At 40.1% G+C, this 21,684-nt stretch overlaps 2 protein-coding genes across 2 annotated transcripts; one reads left to right on the top strand and one right to left on the bottom strand.

The window, feature by feature from the left end:
- Nucleotides 1–10,445: 10,445 nt before the first annotated feature.
- On the top strand, nucleotides 10,446–11,408 carry LOC120876677 (olfactory receptor 51A7-like). The gene has a single exon (XM_040258648.1). The coding sequence runs from the start codon at nucleotides 10,455–10,457 to the stop codon at nucleotides 11,406–11,408; it is 954 nt and encodes a 317-aa protein (XP_040114582.1). The 5' UTR covers nucleotides 10,446–10,454.
- Nucleotides 11,409–18,712: 7,304 nt separating this feature from the next.
- On the bottom strand, nucleotides 18,713–19,681 carry LOC120876676 (olfactory receptor 51S1). Its single transcript, XM_040258647.1, has one exon. It carries the CDS (start codon nucleotides 19,679–19,681, stop codon nucleotides 18,713–18,715), a length of 969 nt encoding a protein of 322 aa, XP_040114581.1.
- Between the last annotated feature and the right edge of the window lie 2,003 nt (nucleotides 19,682–21,684).

The following is a 21,684-nucleotide window of genomic DNA, read 5'->3' as shown; positions in this document are numbered from 1 at the left end:
TCAGAGTTAAGTGCTTTGAATGAATGCTTTGGTAGAATGGTGTAACTGTCCACCAAATGCCTAGATATGCCTCCAACAGTACAAACTATTCAAGTTATAGGTTGTATGATATTTGCTTAGCTTTCTTATTCAGTAAGTTCATATTAATAACACCTAAATTATTTTTGCTTTTAAGATAAAGTAAAATAATGTCTGTAAACAAATATTTATATTTGAAAGTAGTATGAGGCCTGAATAAAATATTCACCAGACTCTGCAATAATAAAAGCTCAGATTTATGTAGGAAACTTTATTAACAAGCCAGTTCTTTTCTGAATGATATACAAAAAACACTTCTAATAATTGAACTTTTTCCTGAAAACTCTTGATTGTCTGCATGCTTCCAAAACAGATATATATAGAGAGAGTGGATCCTAAAATATACATCAGTGTAATGTAACATTGGACCTTATGTAGGTAAATTTATTTTTGTCCTTTATTATGTTATAGGGGCATACCCAGTGTGAATGTAAAATGTCATATCGTGTGCTCTGGATCAGTTTTGCTGCCGTTAGCTGAACATTAAACACTTGTAGTAACATTTTTAACATCCCAGGAATGAGGATTGTACTGTTTCCCCCTGACCAGCCTTGAGAAAAGAGGGCTTATACTTTTGGCTCATGCTTTATTTTTAACTCTGCCATTAAGACTCCATCTATGGGTGCGTTGGACCAGCAGCAGTGGAACTAAGGCCAAGTGATATTGCTATGTAGGTTCTCTCTACTTGGTTATTGAATTCCTCCACTGAGGTGTGTACTGTTTGGTGGGTAGTAGCATGAGATTTGGTGGGTGGTAGCATGAGGTAAGGGGCTTCCCTTATGGCTCAGACGGTAAAGAATCTGTCTGTGATGTTGGTCCTCAGGTCAGGAAGATATCCTGGCGTCAACCCACCCCAGTATTCTTCCCTGGAGAATCCTATGGGCAGAGGAGCCTGGTAGGCTACATGGGGTTGCAAAGAATTGGACACAACTAGCAATTAACACTTTCACTTTCAGCATGAGATAAAAGATTTTTACTCTTTATGACCTCTTCAATATATACTTCACATACATCTTCTACAGACTTCCTTTTTTCTCTTCTTTCAAAGTTGCTTATTCTATCCCATGACCAACTATCCACACCTTTCAGAAAACTACAGAAGTCCATGTATATCCACATAAGTCAGATAACTTCTCTTTCTACACAATGTTTACAACCAAGAGAAGCACACATTATGATAATTTTTCTTTATCATTTTCTTTTATGACCACCCATGTGTGGGACTGTTTTGCTGTTGTATTATATTTTGTGGCTCAGACCATAAAGAGTCTGATTGCAATGCAGGAGGCCCAGGTTTTATCCTTGGGTCTGGAAGATCTCCTGGAAAAGGAAATGGCAACCCACTCCAGTATTCTTGCTTGGAAAATCTTAAGAGCAGAGGAGCCTGGCAGGCTACAGTCCATAGGGTCACAAAGAGTCAGACATGACTAAGCGACTACACTTTTCTTTTAGCACCAAATTGTCCACTAATCCACCCATAAAACCAGTGATAGATTCCATAGGATTCTAGGACAACCATTCATTCACATAATTTATTTGTGCTTTGTATAAATAAATTATGTGAATGGGACCTTGCACTTTTTCTTTCCCACCATAATGGTTTAAATGTCCCAGATAGAGTAACAACATGAGATTTCACCAGCTACTAAATGTAATCTTGCCAGTTATACACTCAGGCATCTGTGTGTATAACTGTGTATCTCTACACAGGTAGAACTGAAAATCATCAGGTTCACTATGAGATAAACTTGGTCCAGAATTCCATCAATCATCTTGCTTCAGTAATCTCATACTTTTACCAAACAAGAACATGATGGTATATTTGGTTTCCCATATCAGTGAGATATTATATCCTATATCCAATAGTCCTCAAAGAATCTGGGTATTTGTCTTTCCCCAGTGAACAAGAACTTCTGTAAATGGACATATGTCTATTTGGGAAAAGACCTGGGTATTTTTTGCTGTTGTAGTTGCATACTTATAATGGCATGGCAGGTTATTTCATCTAGAGAACCAAGACTCACATCGAGTTGATGACTACCCGGTATGTGAAGTGACTTAAATCTTTCAGATAATCTGAGGAGTCATAGCTTTCTGTTAGAGTGGTTGACTCCAGTCTGATGGTCAGAAGTTCTCTGTTTTAAATGTATTTCAAGTAATGCCTAGTCACTGTTTACTTAGCTTGTCTTCAATGCCATCATCTAATGCAACCGATCATTATGGGTGCTGCCGCCCTGATTGTCATTCAAGACTTGCTACTCTCTACTGCAGTTATTTAGCTTACTTCTGATTGTTAAGTACTGCCATGTGGTCTCAAAATCTCCCTATTCTCCTTGTTAGTGGGCAGTTGCTCCACAGAAGCAGCTTTCACTGCCAAGTCCAGCATACAGAGCACAGCAACTACCGAACTATTCAAAGACACCAGATACTCTCTTGCAAACACATTCTTTATTGCCTCAGTGAGGGAATATCCTTTCTTTCCTTCCAGAGAAAATAATCATGTGATAAATTATCTGGTCCTACATGATAAATCCATTCTAATATTTTCACCTCCTTTAGATTTCTATATATTTTGCCAAGCAGATATGGCATCTCTACCAAATTTTCTATAGGTAAGTCATCATGTTAAAGTTTCAAGCAACCATCTCAGCAGTGCATTTTCATAGTTTGCAGTCTTCTTTGATGTAATGGTGAACTCCAATCATGTATGTGTGTCCTCATGTCAATAAATTATTCTCTATGTCAACTTATATCACCAGTCACTTCCTCTGCTGTCTCAAATCTAACACTTTCAAGATCCAGGTTTACAAGTGTTTCAGCTAGTACATTTAGGTAGATTCTGTAGTGACTTCAGTGGTTAAGCCATTTTCTCCCAAAATGTCAATAACATTACCCTGTTCATGCTTTGCTGAGATATGATTGCTTATTGGCTTGGGTACAGTGAGAAATGATGGGGGCAGATCTTGCATGGGAGAAGCACCATGTTATAAGGCACTGTACTCAGGCTTGGTTTTGTGAGGTGTCCAGACATGATAAAATAATTATCCTCTGTAAAATGAGAATAGAGCTATTTCTTCTGGTGTGAAATCTTAAAAGATTTTGAGATTTTGGGGCTTATTCATGCAAAGGTCCACATTCTGGGAGTAAAGATCATATTACTTCCTCAGTTTTTAATTCCCTGTATTTTTCAGTGTTCTGACTTAGTGAAAGACGATGTATCAAAAGTGAACATTCAGGCTGCCTTGAAATTCTGTTACTCTTTCAGTTACATCATCTGCTGGATATTTTTAGAACTGTAAGATCTTTGGGTGCAGGAGATAAAGGTTTCCTTAAAGGTTCCTATAGTGGCCCTCTGACTTCCCACACATGCCCTGAATTGTCAGTGGCTGTCCTAATTGAATAATTTTCCTACCTAAGGTTTTCAGTGCAGATACAAATGGTCAGTTCATTCCATAATCTTGATAGTAAATGTTTTTGATAAAAATGGGAGACTACAGTCACCATGTAACTTCGCACCTTCCACCTGAATCTCATCCAATCAACCACAAGTGAGAGTCTTAGTAATTGTAATACTGTTGCATTTCAGAAATCATTGTCAGTCCATTGACCACTGGCAATAGATTCTTGGTTATAAACCGACCATGTTATTGATAATGTGATTTCAGCAAACATGCATGAGGAACAACTGAAGTCAAAGAGAAGGGTAATAAATTTATTTTAAATTGGATGCTGTGTTCTTAAGGGTCCAACAGGAGACAGAGACCACACAATGATTTGAAAAGGAAAAATTTAATATAAAGAATTCTGTTATTAAAAAGTATACTAGTGGGGAAATTGGCTAGTAAAAGATAAAAGAGAAATAGAAAGAACCTATGAGAGAAGAAGATATAAGGATAAATCACTACTTCTAGAATTGAGGTGGGGCATCCAAAGAAGAACCTTCCTCTCTTTTATTTAAGCCTGTGAGATTACTAAAGTGACTTATTTGGGGGGCTTGCCAAAAATCTGCCCTCTGGGAAGGTCAAGGAAGGGCTTCTACAGGAAATTGCCAAGCCTCTTGAAAAATAAAATATTCCCTACCAGAACAGCAAACAAAGGATGTCACAGTCAGCAGTGAGAACTTAGAAAGGAAACAAAAAAATACTTGCCATCTAGCAGCTACCACACTGCAGCCACTCACAGTAGGGTGAACCCTAAGGGATTTCAGGATAAGAAAACCCAAGATATGGCCCCAGATACTTGAGATGTACATGCCCAGAATCTTGTGTCTTCCTGTATATAGAAAACTACTAAATTCCATAACTTGAGATAACTAGTCTATTTTTAACAGTAATCTTTTGATCTGACTACCTGCCTTTGTTGCAAAATTTCTATATATCCTAGCTACCCACCTCCATAACTCCTCAGAGCACTTTTCTCAGTTACTTGAGATGCTGCCTCGTGGGTTTGAAGTCCTCAGTATGTCTGCTGAAAAAAAAACCCACAACTCTCAAACTTTTAGATTGCTATTATTATTATTTTTTTTTAGTTGGCACTCTGAACTCTATACGCCAGAGAAGTCTATGACTGTTAGGTGCCACTTGAACTAGAATACGGGGAGGCTGCCTAAGGCTCAGCCTGTGGTAGTTCCAGGCTGCCTTTCTGGGAGGAGGTTTCGGTGGCTGGGTTGTTAGACAGCTCACCCTGTACTGACTCAATGTACAGCCACATAGCCAAGGCTAATGAGAAGATGTAGGGAAGCTGTTTCAGCTGGGGTGCTGGTCCATTCTGGCTGGGCCCCTGGTTATACCGCTACTGTCCCATTGGAGAGCTGGAGAACAAGCTCAGTGTGTAAATGCTATAGGGAGCTATGTGCTGCTGGAGCTGAGCACTGAAGAAACTGCACGGTGCCAGGCAATGGGGAACTGACATGTTCTGTGAGTCTGGCCTGCAAGCAACACAGAAAGCAGGGAGAGAAAACCCCTTTTCCTCTGGTGTTCTCCTACCACCCTCTAGTGACAAGTCTTAACATTGTGCCAACTGACAGAAGAGAAATAGTCACAGAATCCAACATCGTCATCATGGAGTAGGCAAAAAGAAATCTGGAGCTGAGAGATGATGAATCAGTAATAAGCCAGATACCATTACAGGTGACTTGCAAATCCTGCCGATCCATCTCTGAAGCCTTATCAAATATGCCTTGTGATACTCTATCCAGGAAAATAAAGTGGGGAAGATTTCTCCATTGGATCCTATTTGGTCAAAACTGACCCTATTTGTTGTTGATTGTCCCATACTTCTGGGTTGCAGATTCATGAACACTTAGTTATTGTTGTTGTTTAGTGGCTAAGTTGTGTCAAACTCTTTTGTGACCCCATGGGCTGTAGCCTTCCAGGCTCCTCTGTCCATGGGATTTCCCAGGCAAGAATACTGGAGTGGGTTGTCATTTCCTTCTCCAGGGGATCTTCTGGACCCAGGGATCAAACCTGCATCTCCTGCATTAGCAGGCAGAGTCTTTACTGCTGAGCCACCAGGGAAGCCCTCCTGAACACCTAGTTCAGCTCAGTTCAGTCACTCAGTCATGTATGACTCTTTGTGACCTTATGGACTGCGCATGAACACTTAATAGTACTTATGAAAATCTCACTCCTCAGTCTCAGCCCTGGGGCAGGAAGCAAGAGGTGCATGGTGCAGGCCTAAAGCAGTCTAATATCTTGTTTTCTCTGTGTGAAATAAATGAATGATGGGGCTGCTTACTGCACCAGTGACTAGACAATGAGGCAGAATGAATTGAATGGTACACTGTAAAAAACTGACTTTTAAGGCAAACTTAGACCGTGATATTCTAGCCTGGAGAGTTTGTAGGTTGAAAGATTTGGTTGTCTAAGAGTAAGGTTTGGGCCATCTTGCCTGTTGTACTGTAAAGTTACCCTTAATAGTTTTTGTTTTTTGTGCAAGTTGTATTGCCCCTTTAAATTCCCATAAGTCAATTGTTGTTGTTTAGTTGCCCAGTCTTGTCTGAGCCCTTCAGGCTCCTCTTTCCATAGGATTTTCCAGGCAAGAATAATGAAGTGGGTTGCCATTTCTTCCTCCAGCGGATCTTCCTGACCTAGGGATCAAACCCTTGTCTCCTGTATTGGCAGGAAGATTCTTTATCACTGTCACCAGGGAAGCCCTACAAAGTCAGTTAGGGTCTCATAGTTATAAACTTCTGTTCCTTTATATTTTAAACCTCAGGGAAGAAAAATGACCCAGAAAAAGATTTTCATAGGCAACATGCTTTAGAAAGAATGAAAGTAGCTCCAGGGCAATGGGGAAGTGCTATGAGTACATAATGTATACAGAAGTGGTCTCGGAAAGACCATTGAGAGCAATCCCTTTTATCAGAAATATTTGTTGTTAAATTCATGGTCTTTTCCATTAAAATAATAATATTAACAATAAGAAAAAAGGAACAAGGGGGAAAATAAATGAAAGTGGCAGAGATTAGGCAGCAATTTGAATCGGAAGAGGAAAATAATATATTTTATTACATATTTTACCTGACTTTACCTAAATTTACTTAGATAAATGTACCTTTTACTTAAATATAGACCGTATAGGTCCAGATTTCTCCTGCCTTCCTCCCCGAAAAAACAAATAAACAAAACACTTTTTTTTTTTGGTTCCAGCTGCTTTTCCTCCTGGCCCCATTTTGTTACCTGGAGACCAATGGATTTTCAACTCAAAACAATGTAGATACCTGTCAAAAAGTGATGGGAAGAAATAACATAGTTGAACTTGAGCTGTATAATTGCATTATGATCCTAGAGTGATATGTATATCAAGGTTAGACATTTATATTACTTTATTTAGTACTTTAACTGGAATAAGCATTTTTGGAGGGGAGTGGAAAACCAAGATGAATAGTCTATAGGCATCTTTTCTTCAATTTCCTTCCTGAGCTGATTTGATGACTGTAGCCCCATCGCCAGCATATCCCCTCTTCTATTAACCTGGAGACAGAGTCATCATTTTTGGCTCATCAAAACTGATTCATTCATCTCTTCTTACTTTTTCAAGAGTAAGATGTTTTACTGATCTTATTTTCTACTCTCTGCCTGAAAAATCATGTCATCCCATAAAATATTATCAAAATTATACCTTTTATTTACTTTCAATCTTCAAAGTTGAGGGCTTGATAAAAATTGATTTTCTCTTCTAAACTTGAGGGTCCAAGATACCAGGACTACTTGTGACCCTTGGCTTTCTGCTCTGTGAGATTAAATGCCTTTGATTGCCAGTAAATGTGAAGACAATGAAGAAAGCTGGAATCTATGATAAATTTGAGAGTTCATAAGCTATTTAACTGCATTCAGATTAAAACTAAAATTAAACATTGTGATGACCAAATAGAGTTTTGTGGACAGAACTCTACATAAGGTCTGTAAAATCTCACATTGGGTCTGTTAAGGTACATAGTTTATCTTAGAGCTACAGCTGGATATGGGCTGCCTTACCAACATCTGAGACTGGTATTCCCAAAGCCTGCACCTGATGTGGGAACAGGGTCACAGGAGTTAAATCTGACCATGAGACAGAAACTTGCTCTCTGCATTTTCTTAGGAGAGGTTATTATTTACAGACAGTGATCAAGTGAGTGGAGTCAGTATTTCCAGGGGCATAGTATCTGTCCATTCTCATGAGGATGTGCCTGTGCTTCCTAGAGAAGTATATGAGAGCATAAAAAAGGATGTGATTCCCAGCAGGGCACTGGAGCAAAGAAGCTGCCGAACCTGAATAATCTAAAACCTTGCCACTCTTGTTCTGGGATAAGGTAACCAAGAGCCTGGTAAGTGTCCTGAAGACTCAAACTAAACTTCCTTAAGATGAGTTTCTGTTATCCAAGGAAAACTCTGCAATTTATAGGCATCAACCCAATGCCTTTCAGAGGGTTAGAGATAAAAATGTTTCATAGGTTCTCCAGCCAAGGGATCAAGCTATGTTTGGGACAGTGTTGATGGCTGAAAAGATTAGGGTCTATAAGTGGGACAGGGTACATCTTTGTATTTGCATAATGAACAGTTGTAAAAATGATATTATCAACAGTAGCTCATTTATTTAGTTACCTGAATTAGGTTGGAAGCTTGTCAATAAAAACCTTAGACATGGAACTTTGGAAATGACCCATTTTGAAGGGACACATTGAGTAAGAATGGACAAAGGATTATCCTTTTTCTCTCTGCCTCTGAATTCCATTTGCCCACAAAGGCAGACTGTCAGCTGCACCACTGGGGCTTCTCTGATGTAGAGTTGTTAAAAGGAGAGTCACCCAAGGTGTTGGTGATGCTGATGCCAAGGGTTTGAGCAGGGCCAAGTCTAAACAGCAGAGATAAGAATCTGAGTTTCAAGTCACCAATCTAAGGGCATTCACAGAGAAGCCAAGAACAATGGGAAAATAACTTGGAAGAGGGAGAAAAGAGCAATATCTGTGGCTTTTATGAGCAGGGCCAGTAGCAATTGCATGAAAGGATGTGAGGCTTTAGGCAACAACAAACAACTACTGTGGTATGTACTGCATGCCAAGGGAACATTAACCACATCTGAGAGGCTGAGACACGATGCACACTCAGGACTGTGGTAGACTGATTTTATATTTTCATGCACATGTTCCATGAACAGTAATATAAGATTTAGGTCTCTTTAACTTCTGTTACTATAGCATCTGTGGTTTGTTTGAGTACATGACCACTGACCACATCCATGATGTTATAGCTTTTCCAGATTGCAACATATTCCAGTTTAGTTTTCAGTTCAGTTCAGTCGCTCAGTCATGTCTGACTCTTTGCGACCCCATGAACTGCAGCACGCCAGGCCTACCTGTCCATCACCAACATCTGGAGTTCATCCAACTCATGTACATTGAGTCAGCAATGCCATCAAACCACCTCATCCTCTGTTGTCCTCCTCCTGCCCTCAATCTTTCCCAGCATCAGGGTCTTTTCAAATCAGTCAGCTCTTCGCATCAGATGGCCAAAGTATTGGAGTTTCAGCTTCACCATCAGTCCTTCCAAGGAATACCCAGGACTGATCTCCTTTAGGATGGACTGGTTGAATCTCCTTTCAGTCCAAGGGACTCTCAAGAGTCTTCTCCAACACCACAGTTCAAAAGCATCAATTCTTCAGTGCTCAGCTTTCTTTATAGTCCAACTCTCACATCCATAGATGACTATTGGAAAAACCATAGTCTTGACCAGATGGACCTTTGTTGGCAAAGTAATGTCTCTGCTTTTCAATATGCTGTCTAGGTTGGTCATAACTTTCCTTCTAAGGAGTAAGCATTTTTTAATTTCATGGCTGCAATCACCATCTGCAGTGATTTTGGAGCCCCCCAAAGTAAAGTCAGCCACTGTTTCCATTGTTTCCCCATCTATTTGCCATGAAATGATGGGACTGGATGCCATGATCTTAGTTTTCTGAATGCTGAGCTTGAAGCCAGTTTTTTCACTCCCCTCTTTCACTTTCATCAAGAGGCTCTTTAGTTCTTCACTTTCTGCCATAAGGGTGGTGTCATCTGCATATCTGAGGTTATTGATATTTCTCCCAGCAATCTTCATTCCAGCTTGTTCTTCGAGCCCAGCATTTCTCATGATGTACTCTGCATATAAGTTAAATAATCAGGGTGACAATATACAGCCTTGACATATTCCTTTTCCTATTTGGAACCAGTCTGTTGTTCCATGTCCAGTTCTAACTGTTGCTTCCTGGCCTGCATACAGATTTCTCAAGAGGCAGGTCAGGTGGTCTGGTATTCCCATCTCTTTCAGAATTTTCCACAATTCAGTTTACTTGATTCATATACCTCCAAACGTGGTGGCTTAAAAAGAAGAAAAAAGAAAAGCTATTAAAGCACTCTACTACTTCTATAGACGGGCTTCTTAGATGGCGCTAGTGGTAAAGAACTCACCTGCCAATGAAAGAGACAGAAGACACTCGGGTTCAGTCCTTAGATTGGGAAGATCCTCTGAAGAAGGGCATGGTAACCCACTCCAGTATTCTTGCCTGGAGAATTCCATGGACAGAGGAGCCTGGCATGCTACTGTCCAAAGGGTTGCTAAGAGTTGGACACGACTGAAGAGACTTAGCATGCACAGACACACTTCTATAGAGCTGTTTAGAAGTATATAAGGAATAAAGATAGACTCGAAGAGTATAAAGGTCTTAGATAAAAATGAGTCTATTTAAATTTACTCATTTTTCTTTATATAGAAAAAGTTATATAACATTATTTCTTGATACCTAAATGTGAACTGTGTTTAATTTAACTGACAACTAAAGTGAGTTGTGTTCAGTAAACATAACTAAGAATAATAATTTGATTATTTATCTACCAGGAGCAGTATGTAAAAAACCTATTTATGATGCTTCCTCTCAATGCCTCAGAAGCTGCAGTCTCCACATTCCTGTTGATTGGGATCCCAGGGCTTGAGAGTGTGTACATTTGGATCTCCATCCCTATCTGCCTCATGTACTTCATGGCTATCCTGGGAAACTGCACCATTCTTTTTGTCATCAGGACAGAGCCTTCTCTGCATGAGCCTATGTACTATTTCCTGTCCATGCTGGCATTATCAGACCTGGGCCTGTCTTTCTCTTCTCTTCCCACCATGCTGAGGATCTTTTTGTTCAATGCCATGGGGATTTCTGTTGATGCCTGCATTGCTCAAGAATTTTTCATCCATGGATTCACAGACATGGAGTCCTCGGTACTCCTGATCATGTCTTTTGATCACTTTGTAGCCATTTGCAACCCCCTGAGATACCGCTCCATCCTTACTAGCTCCAGAGTTTTGCACATTGGGTTAGCATTTGCTTTTAAAAGCATTCTCCTAGTCCTTCCCCTCCCTTTCACTTTAAAGAGACTCAAATACTGTAATAAACGTCTGTTATCCCACTCCTACTGCCTCCACCAGGACGTCATGAAGCTGGCGTGCTCTGACAATAGAGTTAACTTCTACTATGGTCTGTTTGTTGCACTCTGTATGATGTCAGACAGTATGTTAATTGTTGTCTCCTATGTGTTTATTCTGAAGACTGTATTGGGTATTGCATCTCACAGGGAATGGCTTAAAGCTCTTAACACCTGTGTGTCCCACATCTGTGCTGTGCTCATCTTCTATGTACCCATCATCAACTTGGCTATCATGCATCGCTTTCCCAAGCGTACACCCCCTGTGGCTATGATTCTGATGGCGGATGCGTTCTTGCTGGCACCACCCTTGATGAATCCCATCTTATATTGTGTAAAAACTCGGCAGATTAGAGTGAAGGTGCTGGAAAAATTGGAAAAATTGAGTCTGAAGTTTAAATGATGAGGCAAAGGTGGAAGTTCCATTTTCTCTACATCAAATTGTCTTAGGAGTACGACAATGTTTCTTTCAAATAGGAGATGCTTCCATTTACTTTAGAGTCCTTAATTATATTAGCTAATTATTTAAGTAATCAATTAATATCTATCATGGATGTCACACACCACAGCTTTTTGATATTAAGGAAGAAGAGGCTTACAATTTATAAAGTAGGTAGTGATCCTGTTGTTGTTATTGGGGGAGACTGAGGCCATCTATCCTCAGGTAAAAGAGTAAAGAAGACATCTAACCTCAGAGAAGCTTGTAAGTAGGAGTTGAACTGTAACTGGGAGAATTCTGCAAGGTTTTGGACCATTTCAGTTCAGTTCAGTCACTCAGTCGTGTCCAACTCTTTGCGATCCCATGAATCGCAGCACGCCAGGCCTCCCTGTCCATCACCAACTCCCGGAGGTCACTCAGACTCGCGTCCATCGAGTCAGTGATGCCATCCAGCCATCTCATCCTCGGGCGTCCCCTTCTCCTCCTGCCCCCAATCCTTCCCAGCATCAAAGTCTTTTCCAATGAGTCAACTCTTTACATGAGGTGGCCAAAGTACTGGAGTTTCAGCTTTAGCATCATTCCTTCCAAAGAAATCCCAGGGTTGATCTGCTTCATAATGGACTGGTTGGATCTCCTTGCAGTTCAAGGGACTCTCAAGAGTCTTCTCCAACACCACAGTTCAAAAGCATCAATTCTTTGGTGCTCAGCCTTCTTCACAGTCCAACTCTCACATCCATACATGACTACTAGAAAAACCATAGCCTTGACTAGACAGACCTTAGTCGGCAAAGTAATGTCTCTGCTTTTGAATATGCTATCTAGGTTGGTCATAACTTTTCTTCCAAGGAGTAAGCATCTTTTAATTTCATGGCTGCAATCACCATCTGCAGTGATTTTGGAGCCCCCCAAAATAAAGTCTGACACTGTTTCCACTGTTTCTCCATCTATTTCCCACGAAGTGATGGGACCGAATGCCATGATCTTCGTTTTCTGAATGTTGAGCTTTAAGCCAACTTTTCCACTCTCCTCTTTTACTTTCATCAAGAGGCTTTTTAGTTCCTCTTCACTTTCTGCCATAAGGGTGGTGTCATCTGCATATCTGAGGTTATTGATATTTCTCCTGGCAATCTTGATTCCAACTTGTGTTTCTTCCAGCCCAGCGTTTCTCATGATGTACTCTGCATAGAAGTTAAATAAGCAAGGTGACAAAATATAGCCTTGACGTACTCCTTTTCCTATTTGGAACCAGTCTGTTGTTCCATGTCCAGTTCTAACTGTTGCTTCCTGACCTGCAAACAGATTTCTCAAGAGGCTTAGCATCTTTATATTTGCCTCTCAGCATTTGATTCCTCCTTGTGATTTACATTAAATCCTTTTCAATGTGACTAGGTTTGTCTAAGTAAGTTTTCTTCCTTGCTAACCAAAGGGTGGTGCACTGATGTGCCTCAGCAGCATCTGGGAAATAATAAGAATCATAGGATCTCATCCTTCTTCAAGCCTACTAAGTTAGAATCTGTCTTGTAAGAAGATTCTAGGTGGTCGGTGTGTACATTAATGATTTAAAAATAAAAAATACTTTCCTGGGATAATGTGAAAGGGAAACTTAGAGAGTGTGTCTTTTGCTAAAGCCAATTTGGAGGGAAAGTGTAGGAGGAAATCCTTGGGACACAAAGGATGGAGACCTATATACATCATCAACATTCGTATGTCTCTCTCATTGATACACTGTGAATTTACACAAGGAAAGAGTTGTGAATGATTCAAATTTAAAAGTCTCTAAAAGATGAAATACTTCATCCATTGTGTATGCTTGGGAGGTGTATCTCAATTTGAACTAAAAGAATAGTCTAAATGAAAGGGTGTGGGTAAAATGGCTAGCATAAAGAAGTGTAATAAACATTAAAGAACAAATTATGGTTCCAGAAGTTCTTATTAATATCGCTACCCCCATATGTGCTATTGAGAGGAGAAAGAACAGTTGAGTTCTTCGTGAAACTTATCATTCAAGTTGGTGTGGAATGATTTTCAGAAAGAGAATGGTGCTATGAATGGTAATAGTGAGCATTGAAAACCAAAGATGTTACAGGATTGATGTGGGTGTAGCCAGTGGTCAGGAGACGGGGGAGAGCAGTTGAGGCCCTGCTGTGAAATGAAGAGCTCTTTGCTCCCATCTCTTAGTAAAGTAATAAAAACATGGAGGCAGTCAGATTCTGCATTTAGCTCATCTACCACCCAGTTACAAAGGGCCATTCAAATGCTTTCAGTAGTTTCCTGTATACAATGAGGTGGTAGGAACTTAAAGACACTTCCAACTGTAAAATTCTGTATTCAGATTGAATATGCATATGAAGTTTAAATATAGTTATTTTAATTTCCATGATTAATTCCACAAAACTATCATTTATTGAATATTTTATATGTTCAGACACTATGATACAGAGACTTGATTGCATGAAATCCTTATTACACCTATTTTATGAACATGGAACAGCTAGCGCCAAATCACCCAGGAATCATGGACTGAGGATTCTAAGCCAGGCCAATGTGACTCCACGTTCTTTCTATACAACATTCTACTCTCGGTAAAGAAATGGGAAGATGGAGGTAGGTGTTCCAGGGAGGAGGAAAGAGTGGGCTTTGGGAAAAAAAAAATGTTTCTCAGAGACCTCATCACTGTTCTTCAAGACCATGCTGTTTCTCCATTCAATAATTTTAAAAGAGTATTTTGTAGCAGGGGTTTGAATTAAGAAAAATCTGAAAATAAATTCTATTTAGTAATTAATTGTATAGACCTGGGGCATTCTTAAAATTTTACCCTCAGTATTCTCGTTCATGAAATTGAGAGTTGCTGCGGCTGCCACTGCTAGGTCGCGTCAGTCTTGTCTGACTCTGTGCGACCCCACAGACAGCAGCCTACCAGGCTCCTCTCTCCCTGGGATTTTCCAGGCAAGAATACTGGAGTGGGTTGCCATTTCCTTCTTCAATGCATGAAAGTGAAAAGTGAAAGTTAAAAGTGAAAGTGAAGTCATTCAGTCGTGTCCAACTCTTCGAGATCCCATGGACAGTAGCCTATCAGGCTCCTCCGTCCATGGGATTTTCCAGGCAAGAGTACTGGAGTGGGTTGTCATTGCCTTCTCCATGAAATTGAGAGACTGCCATCTAATTAGTTTATTAAGAGAATATACAGTATATCTTAAAGAATAGTTTGATAAAATATGAGGCTATAACTGTTTCTGTATTCCTAGAATATGTTCTAATATATCACTGTGTATTCTTATCTTGTCACTAAATGGATTTGATCTGAAAATTTGATTTTTTCACTTTTCATTTAAAATGTGTTCTTCTGTAATTACAAGTAACAAGGACTTTTCAACTGTTCACCATATTAAAGTAGACTATTATTGTGTTAGTGAATGCTGAAAATGCATTTAATAGGATTCATTAAGTAAGCTTATTAAATTTTTTAAAAAATGCAATATAAATGAACCATTTAAGTGTTATAAAGTTTATTCAAAGATCTAGCAGTCAACCATCTAGCAGTGCCAGTAAATGAAACACTAATGCCATTTAAATAAAATGAGAAACAACATTTTTTGTTCACTCTTAAACTTTCATAACAGGTTGAAGATTCCAATGAATTTAATAAAATAAGAAAGTGAAATAATTTCTATGAATATTAGGGGAACATTACTTATCATCTATTTTTACTTCTGAATGCTGTTAATAAATACAAATAAAATATAAAAATTTTAAAATGCTTCTATAATTTTGTGATAATTTGGTAAAGTACATAATAATGCAAGATAAAAAATGTTTTTCTCAATCTAGCAATATATATGTGGAGATAGAAATGGCTGGTTATCTCAGTTGACTAGAGTTTGGTGCTAATAACACCAAGGTCCTGGGTTCAATCCCCAGGCAGGCCACAGAAAGTTTTCCTCCTTACTACCCAAGGTGGTTACATGTTAAGGGCTTCCTAGGTGGTGTTAGTGGTAAAGAACCTGCCTGTCAATGGAGGAGACTTGAGAGACGTGGGTTTGATTCCTGGGTGGGGAAGATCCCCTGGAGAAGAAAATGGCAACCCACTCTAGTATTCTTGCCTGGGGAAATCCATGGAGAGAGGAGCCTGGCAGGCTACAGTCCTTGAGCATGACTGAGCACACACACACACACACAGACACACACACACACACACAGAGAAATGGGGTAATGTTTTATTTATGATAGCAACACAATCATACATTTTAAAAACTACATAGAAATAGATTTAAATAAAATCAATAATTTTATTGAAAAGTGTAAAAAAGTTCTAAATAAATGAAATACATAAATTGTTGGATGTGGAAACTTATCATGAATGCTGATTTGGTTGTATTTAATCTACTAACAGACTGGTTCCAAATAGGAAAAGGAATATGTCAAGGCTGTATAATGTTACCCTGCTTATTTAACTTCTATGCAGATTACATCATGAGAAACGCTGGGCTGGAAGAAACACAAGCTGGAATCAAGATTGCCAGGAGAAATATCAATAACCTCAGATATGCAGATGACACCACCCTTATGGCAGAAAGTGAAGAGGAGCTAAAAAGCCTCTTGATGAAAGTGAAAGTGGAGAGTGAAAAAGTTGGCTTAAAGCTCAGCATTCAGAAAATGAAGATCATGGCATCTGGTCCCATCACGTCATGGGAAATAGATGAGGAAACAGTGGAAACAGTGTCAGACTTTATTTTTGGGGGGGCTCCAAAATCACTGCAGATGGTGATTGCAGCCATGAAATTAAAAGACACTCCTTGGAAGAAAAGTGATGACCAACCTAGATAGTACATTCAAAAGCAAAGATATTACTTTGCCGACTAAGGTCTGTCTAGTCAAAGCTATGGTTTTTCTAGTAGTCATGTATGGATGTGAGAGTTGAACTGTGAAGAAAGCTGAGTGCTGAAGAATTGATGCTTTTGAACTGTGGTGTTGAAGAAGACTCTTGAGAGTCCCTTGAACTGCAAGGAGATCCAACCAGTCCATTCTGAAGGAGATCGGCCCTGGGATTTCTTTGGAAGGAATGATGCTAAAGCTGAAACTCCGGTACTTTGGCCACCTCATGCGAAGAGTTGATTATTGGAAAAGACTTTGATGCTGGGAGGGATTGGGGGCAGGAGGAGAAGGGGACGACAGAGGATGAGATGGCTGGATGGCATCACTGACTGGATGGATGTGAGTCTGAGTGAACTCCGGGAGTTGGTGATGGACAGGGAGGCCTTGAGTACTGCGATTCATGGGGTCGCAAAGAGTTGGACACGACTGAGCAACTGAACTGAACTGAACTGAACTAAATCTACTAAAAATGTAATTCTTGTTAGAATTTAAGAGTTTTTAATTGCTTTTGAAAGAGGATCACTTTATAGCGCATATTAACCAAATCACATTATGAGGCTGGTCTAATAGATCGGTGATATGTGAATATATATGACACATATATTGTTGTTCAGTTGCTCAGTTTTTCTGACTCTGTGACCCCATGGACTGCAGCATATCAGGCCTCTCTGTCCATCACCAACTCCTCGAGTTTGCTCAAACTCATGTCCATTGAGTCGATGTTGCCATCCAACCATCTCGTCCTCCGTCATCCCCTCTCAGCATCAGAGTCTTTTTCAAAGAGTCAGCTCTTTGCATCAGGTGCCCAAAGTACTGGAGCTTCAGCAACAGTCCTTCCAATGAATATTCAGGATTGATTTCCTTTAGAATTGACTGGTTTGACCTCCTTTGCTGTCCAAGGGACTCTCAAGAGTCTTCTCTAGCACTACAGTTTGAAAGCGTCAATTTTTTAGTGCTCAGCCTCCTTTATGGTCCAACTTTCACATCTGTATGTGACTACTGGAAAAACAATAGCTTTGACTATATAGACCCTTGTCGATAAAATGATGTCTCTGCTTTTTAATATGCTGCCTAGGTTTGCCATATCTTTTCTTCCAAGAAACAAGTGTCTTAATTTCATGGCTGCAGTCACCATCTGCAGTGGCTTTGGAGCCCAAGGAAAGAAAGTCTCTCACTGTTTCCATTGTTTCCCCATCTATTTGCCATGAAGTGAAGGGACCAGATGCCAAGATCTTCATTTTTTGAATGTTGTTTTAAGCCAGCTTTTTCACATATACATCATATTCCATAAGAAGATTTCTAAAGTAAAGTCCATATCCATACACACACCTAAAACATGACATATATGCTGCTTAGTCAGTCATGTCTGAGTCTTTGCAATCCCGTTGACTGTAGTCTGCTAAGCTCCTCTATTCATGGGATTCTTCAAGGCAAGAATCCTGGAGTGGGTTGCCATTCCCTTTACCAGGGAATATTCCCAATCCAGGGATAGAACCATGTCTCCTGCACTACAGGTAGATTCTTTACCATCTGAGCCACCAGTAATCCAAAAATATGACATACATAGTTTTTTATTTCAGTAAGAAAAAGAGAATGTATTTAATAGATGATGCTACCACAAGTACATAATCACCTTGTTAACATAACATTGGACTTAGAAAGAAAAGTCATTATAACAGTTCTTTTAAAAAGGCTTAAGAGAATATGTACAGAACAGGTTAAAGACACTTGTTTTAAAAGCAACCCATGAAAAACAAAAATTAAAAAGATATATAAAGATGGATTTGATTATGTAAAACTGCATTTACTTGAGATTTGGTTGCTTAAATAATGAAAAAGGCAAATACTATATTGGCAAAGGTATAAAAAGGATTTGATATAAAGGATTTCTTGCACATTTGTTTTTAAAACCATAAACAATCCAGTAGAAAAATGGATGAAGGCTGTTTGAAGAGACTATTCATAGAGGAAGAAACAAAATAGCCTACAGATATGTGAAAGACACTGTTTCTATTAGGAAAATCTGATGTAAAGTAAAATTCACCACTCATAAAATTGATGAAAATTTGAGAATAATGATAACAGGGAATTCTGGTGGACATGCAGAAAATTCACCCTCCTAACACACCTAAATTGTTGTGACAAGACTTAGATTCTGACTGTTTCTGGGCCATGGATGTGATGTTAATAGGGGCTCACAACAGACCACTCCCCTTCTCTAGGGCTCATAAACTTTCATCAGTATGCACATGAACACTTCAAGGGACAGAAATATACATCTGTGTACATGTACTTTTGTGTACCTGAATGATATTTTATGCATGATGAACTGAGTTTTCAGTCATGGAAACCTTTGTGTCAGGTAACCACCAAATATGGAGGAAACATCTTTCTCACTAAGCACAACCCACCTTCCTGGGCTGTAATCTCTTGTGGATTCTCTCTCTAATCTCCTTCATCTTGACACTATAGAGAATAGGGTTTATCAATGGGGTAAGCAGGAAGTGGACATAGGAGAGAAGAGTATGGGCAGGCTGAGGGATTGGCATCCTGAGACGATCAATGAGAGCCAGGAGGACCATTGGCACATAGAAGAGAAGCACAGCAGAGAGGTGGGCAGCACAGGTTTGGCCAGCCTTCCAGCGATCCTCATTGGATCCCAAACCTTGCAACACCCTGCCAATTAGGCCATAGGAGAAGAAAATAAGCAGAGGGTCCAAGCCCATGGCAGACAGGACCACAAAGAGGCTGTACACTGCTCCCCCACCTCCGGGGCAGGCCAAACGGGCCATATCCGGGTGCAAGCAGTAAGAATGGGTCAGGACCTGTGGACGGCAGTAAGGCATGTGGGCCAGGAGGAATGACAGGGGCAGGTGGAGACCCAGGCATCGGAAAGCAATGGCCACACAGATCTTGCTGATGACACCATTGGTGAGGAGTGTTGGGTAGTGGAGAGGGCGGCAAATGGCCAGTGCCCGATCCAAAGCCATGGCAAGTAAGACAGAGGACTCCATGACAGAAAAGACATGGACAAAGAACATCTGGAGGAGGCAGGCTGAGGCAGAGACAGCATGAGTATTTGCAAAGGCAAGACCCAGCAGGGGGGGCATCAGGGCTGTGGACAAGCCAACATCAGACATGCTGAGCAGGAAGAGGAAGAAGTACATTGGGCGGTGCAGTGTGGGCTCCAGGGCAATGATCCAGAGGATAGCACCATTGCCCAGGGCAGACAGAAGGTAGACAGTGATGAGGGGTACTGCCCACCAGGAGGGTACAGCCGATAGGCCTGGCAGGCCCACCAACAGGAAGGTGGGGGCCATCGAAGTGCTGGCATTTGGAGTTGAGTGGGTGAGGAATGTTGACATACTTCAGGATCCCACGGGGAACTCAGGAAACTGAAAACAGATTAGAAAGATCTATTTAACCTTATGACACCTTTGCATAAGGCTTTCTAAAACTGCCTGCCGCCTCTGTCCCCTGCCCCAGGCACACGCACACATACTCATTCTAGTAGCTATGCCATAGTCATCCCTTGCCTTGGAGCATTTTCTATAGCTGTCCACAAAGCTCTGATTCTCTCTTTAAATTATTTTCCCATTTTCCTCAACCCTGTTTTTCACTGTAGCTTTTTTCCTAATTTGCTCCCTCCTTTAACGAAAAACACCCATAAGGGGGTCTATACTCCTATGAGCACCTTTTCTTTTTTTCTTTTTAAAATGTATTTGGCTATGCAGGATCTTAGTTGCAGCATGCAAACTAAGTTGCAGCATGTGGGATCTAGTTCCCTGACCATTGTGAGTATGGAGTGTTAGCCACTGGACCACCAGGGAAGTCCCTAAACCTGTTTTCTACTCCTCCCAGTCCCAGGCAATCTGACTTCTGTGCTTCCTCAACACACATTTCAATTCACTTTAACTGCTCTCATTTGTCATCCATTACTCCTTTATTACCAAATCTAGGGGCACTTACATTTCCTAAACTGATGTATATCTCAATGAGCTTTGGCTCTTATGAAACACTTTCTCCTTTTCTTTTTAATTCTACCTCTCAGAATTTATATTCTTAGTTCTCCATGCCATTTCCCATCCAATTTATACACTGGTATTTTTGAGAATCTTTATTTGGCTATTTCCTTTTTCCTCAGTGACATTCCTCCTGACTTCAACTAAACTTTATAAGTTGATGAATCATAAATATATCCCCAGATAATTCTATATTTAGCTCACCCAAGTCTCTACTTGGATGTCATAGTGTTATAAATTCAAATAATCCAAATCAGATCTTAACAAATGTATTCACATACAAAATATTACATTGTACTTGGTTCTTATACTGCAAACAAAAATCAACTCAAAAAAGTTTACCGATTTAAACGTAAGACCTGGAACTGCTAGATGAAAATATAAGGGAAAAGCTTCATGACTTAGGCTGCTACTGCTGCTAAGTCGCTTCAGTCGTGTCCGACTCTGTGCGACCCCATAGACGGCAGCCCACCAGGCTCCCCCGTCCCTGGGATTCTCCAGGCAAGAACACTGGAGTGGGTTGCCATTTCCTTTTCCAATGCATGAAAGTGAAAAGTGAAAGTGAAGTCATTCAGTCGTGTCCGACCCTCAGCAACCCTGTGGACTGCAGCCTTCCAGGCTCCTCTGTCCATGGGATTTTCCAGGCAAGAGTACTGGAGTGGGGTGCCATTGCCTTCTCCATCATGACATAGGAATTGGTGATAATTTCTTGAGTATGACACTAAAAGTGCACGTGACAAAAGCAAAGTTAGAAAAGCGGCATTATATCAACTGATAAACAAAATATAAACAAAATACAATGCATACTCATGCAAACACTCAACCATGGAGAGATACAAAATGCTCATTCCCTAGATGGAAGCACTTCTGAATATGTACTGATACGTATACACATATTCACATGAAAATACATGTGGAACAAAAGCACCCGTACATTCATGTATTAGTATATTCTTATCATACATGCACTCATCTCCGCAGTTTGTGAATGGCAAGTGCCCTTAACCAATCTTTTGCTGCTTTACACCATCAGAGCCAAGCAAATACAAAGACTCAATCATTTTCCATAAACACACCTGCAGACAATGAGTAAGTCTACCTCTTCACATACACATATTCCTCAGATGTTCAGAAACTTCCCTCAGTATGCAGCACACAAACATACATCTGCACCCATCAGAAAGGCAGGTGATCATAAACGTGTATCTAATAATCACATCTCACATCACTCATTTTTATCAATATTTTACTTAGGGCATTTTTAATCCATATTTTACTTCAAGTATCTGATAGATTACTACAAAGACAAGTATAAGCTCCATTTTTCTCATACTGAAATCTTGCTT

The sequence above is a fragment of the Oryx dammah genome, unplaced genomic scaffold (genome assembly GCF_014754425.2).
Source record: "Oryx dammah isolate SB20612 unplaced genomic scaffold, SCBI_Odam_1.1 HiC_scaffold_17, whole genome shotgun sequence".
Classification (NCBI taxonomy): Eukaryota; Metazoa; Chordata; class Mammalia; order Artiodactyla; family Bovidae; genus Oryx; species Oryx dammah.
This window is presented reverse-complemented; position numbering and strand designations above follow the sequence as displayed.

Excerpts from the sequence above, each read along its gene's own strand:
- LOC120876676 (XM_040258647.1), bottom strand. The coding sequence starts at position 19,681 with ATGTCAACATTCCTCACCCACTCAACTCCAAATGCCAGCACTTCGATG.
- LOC120876677 (XM_040258648.1), top strand. The coding sequence starts at position 10,455 with ATGATGCTTCCTCTCAATGCCTCAGAAGCTGCAGTCTCCACATTCCTG.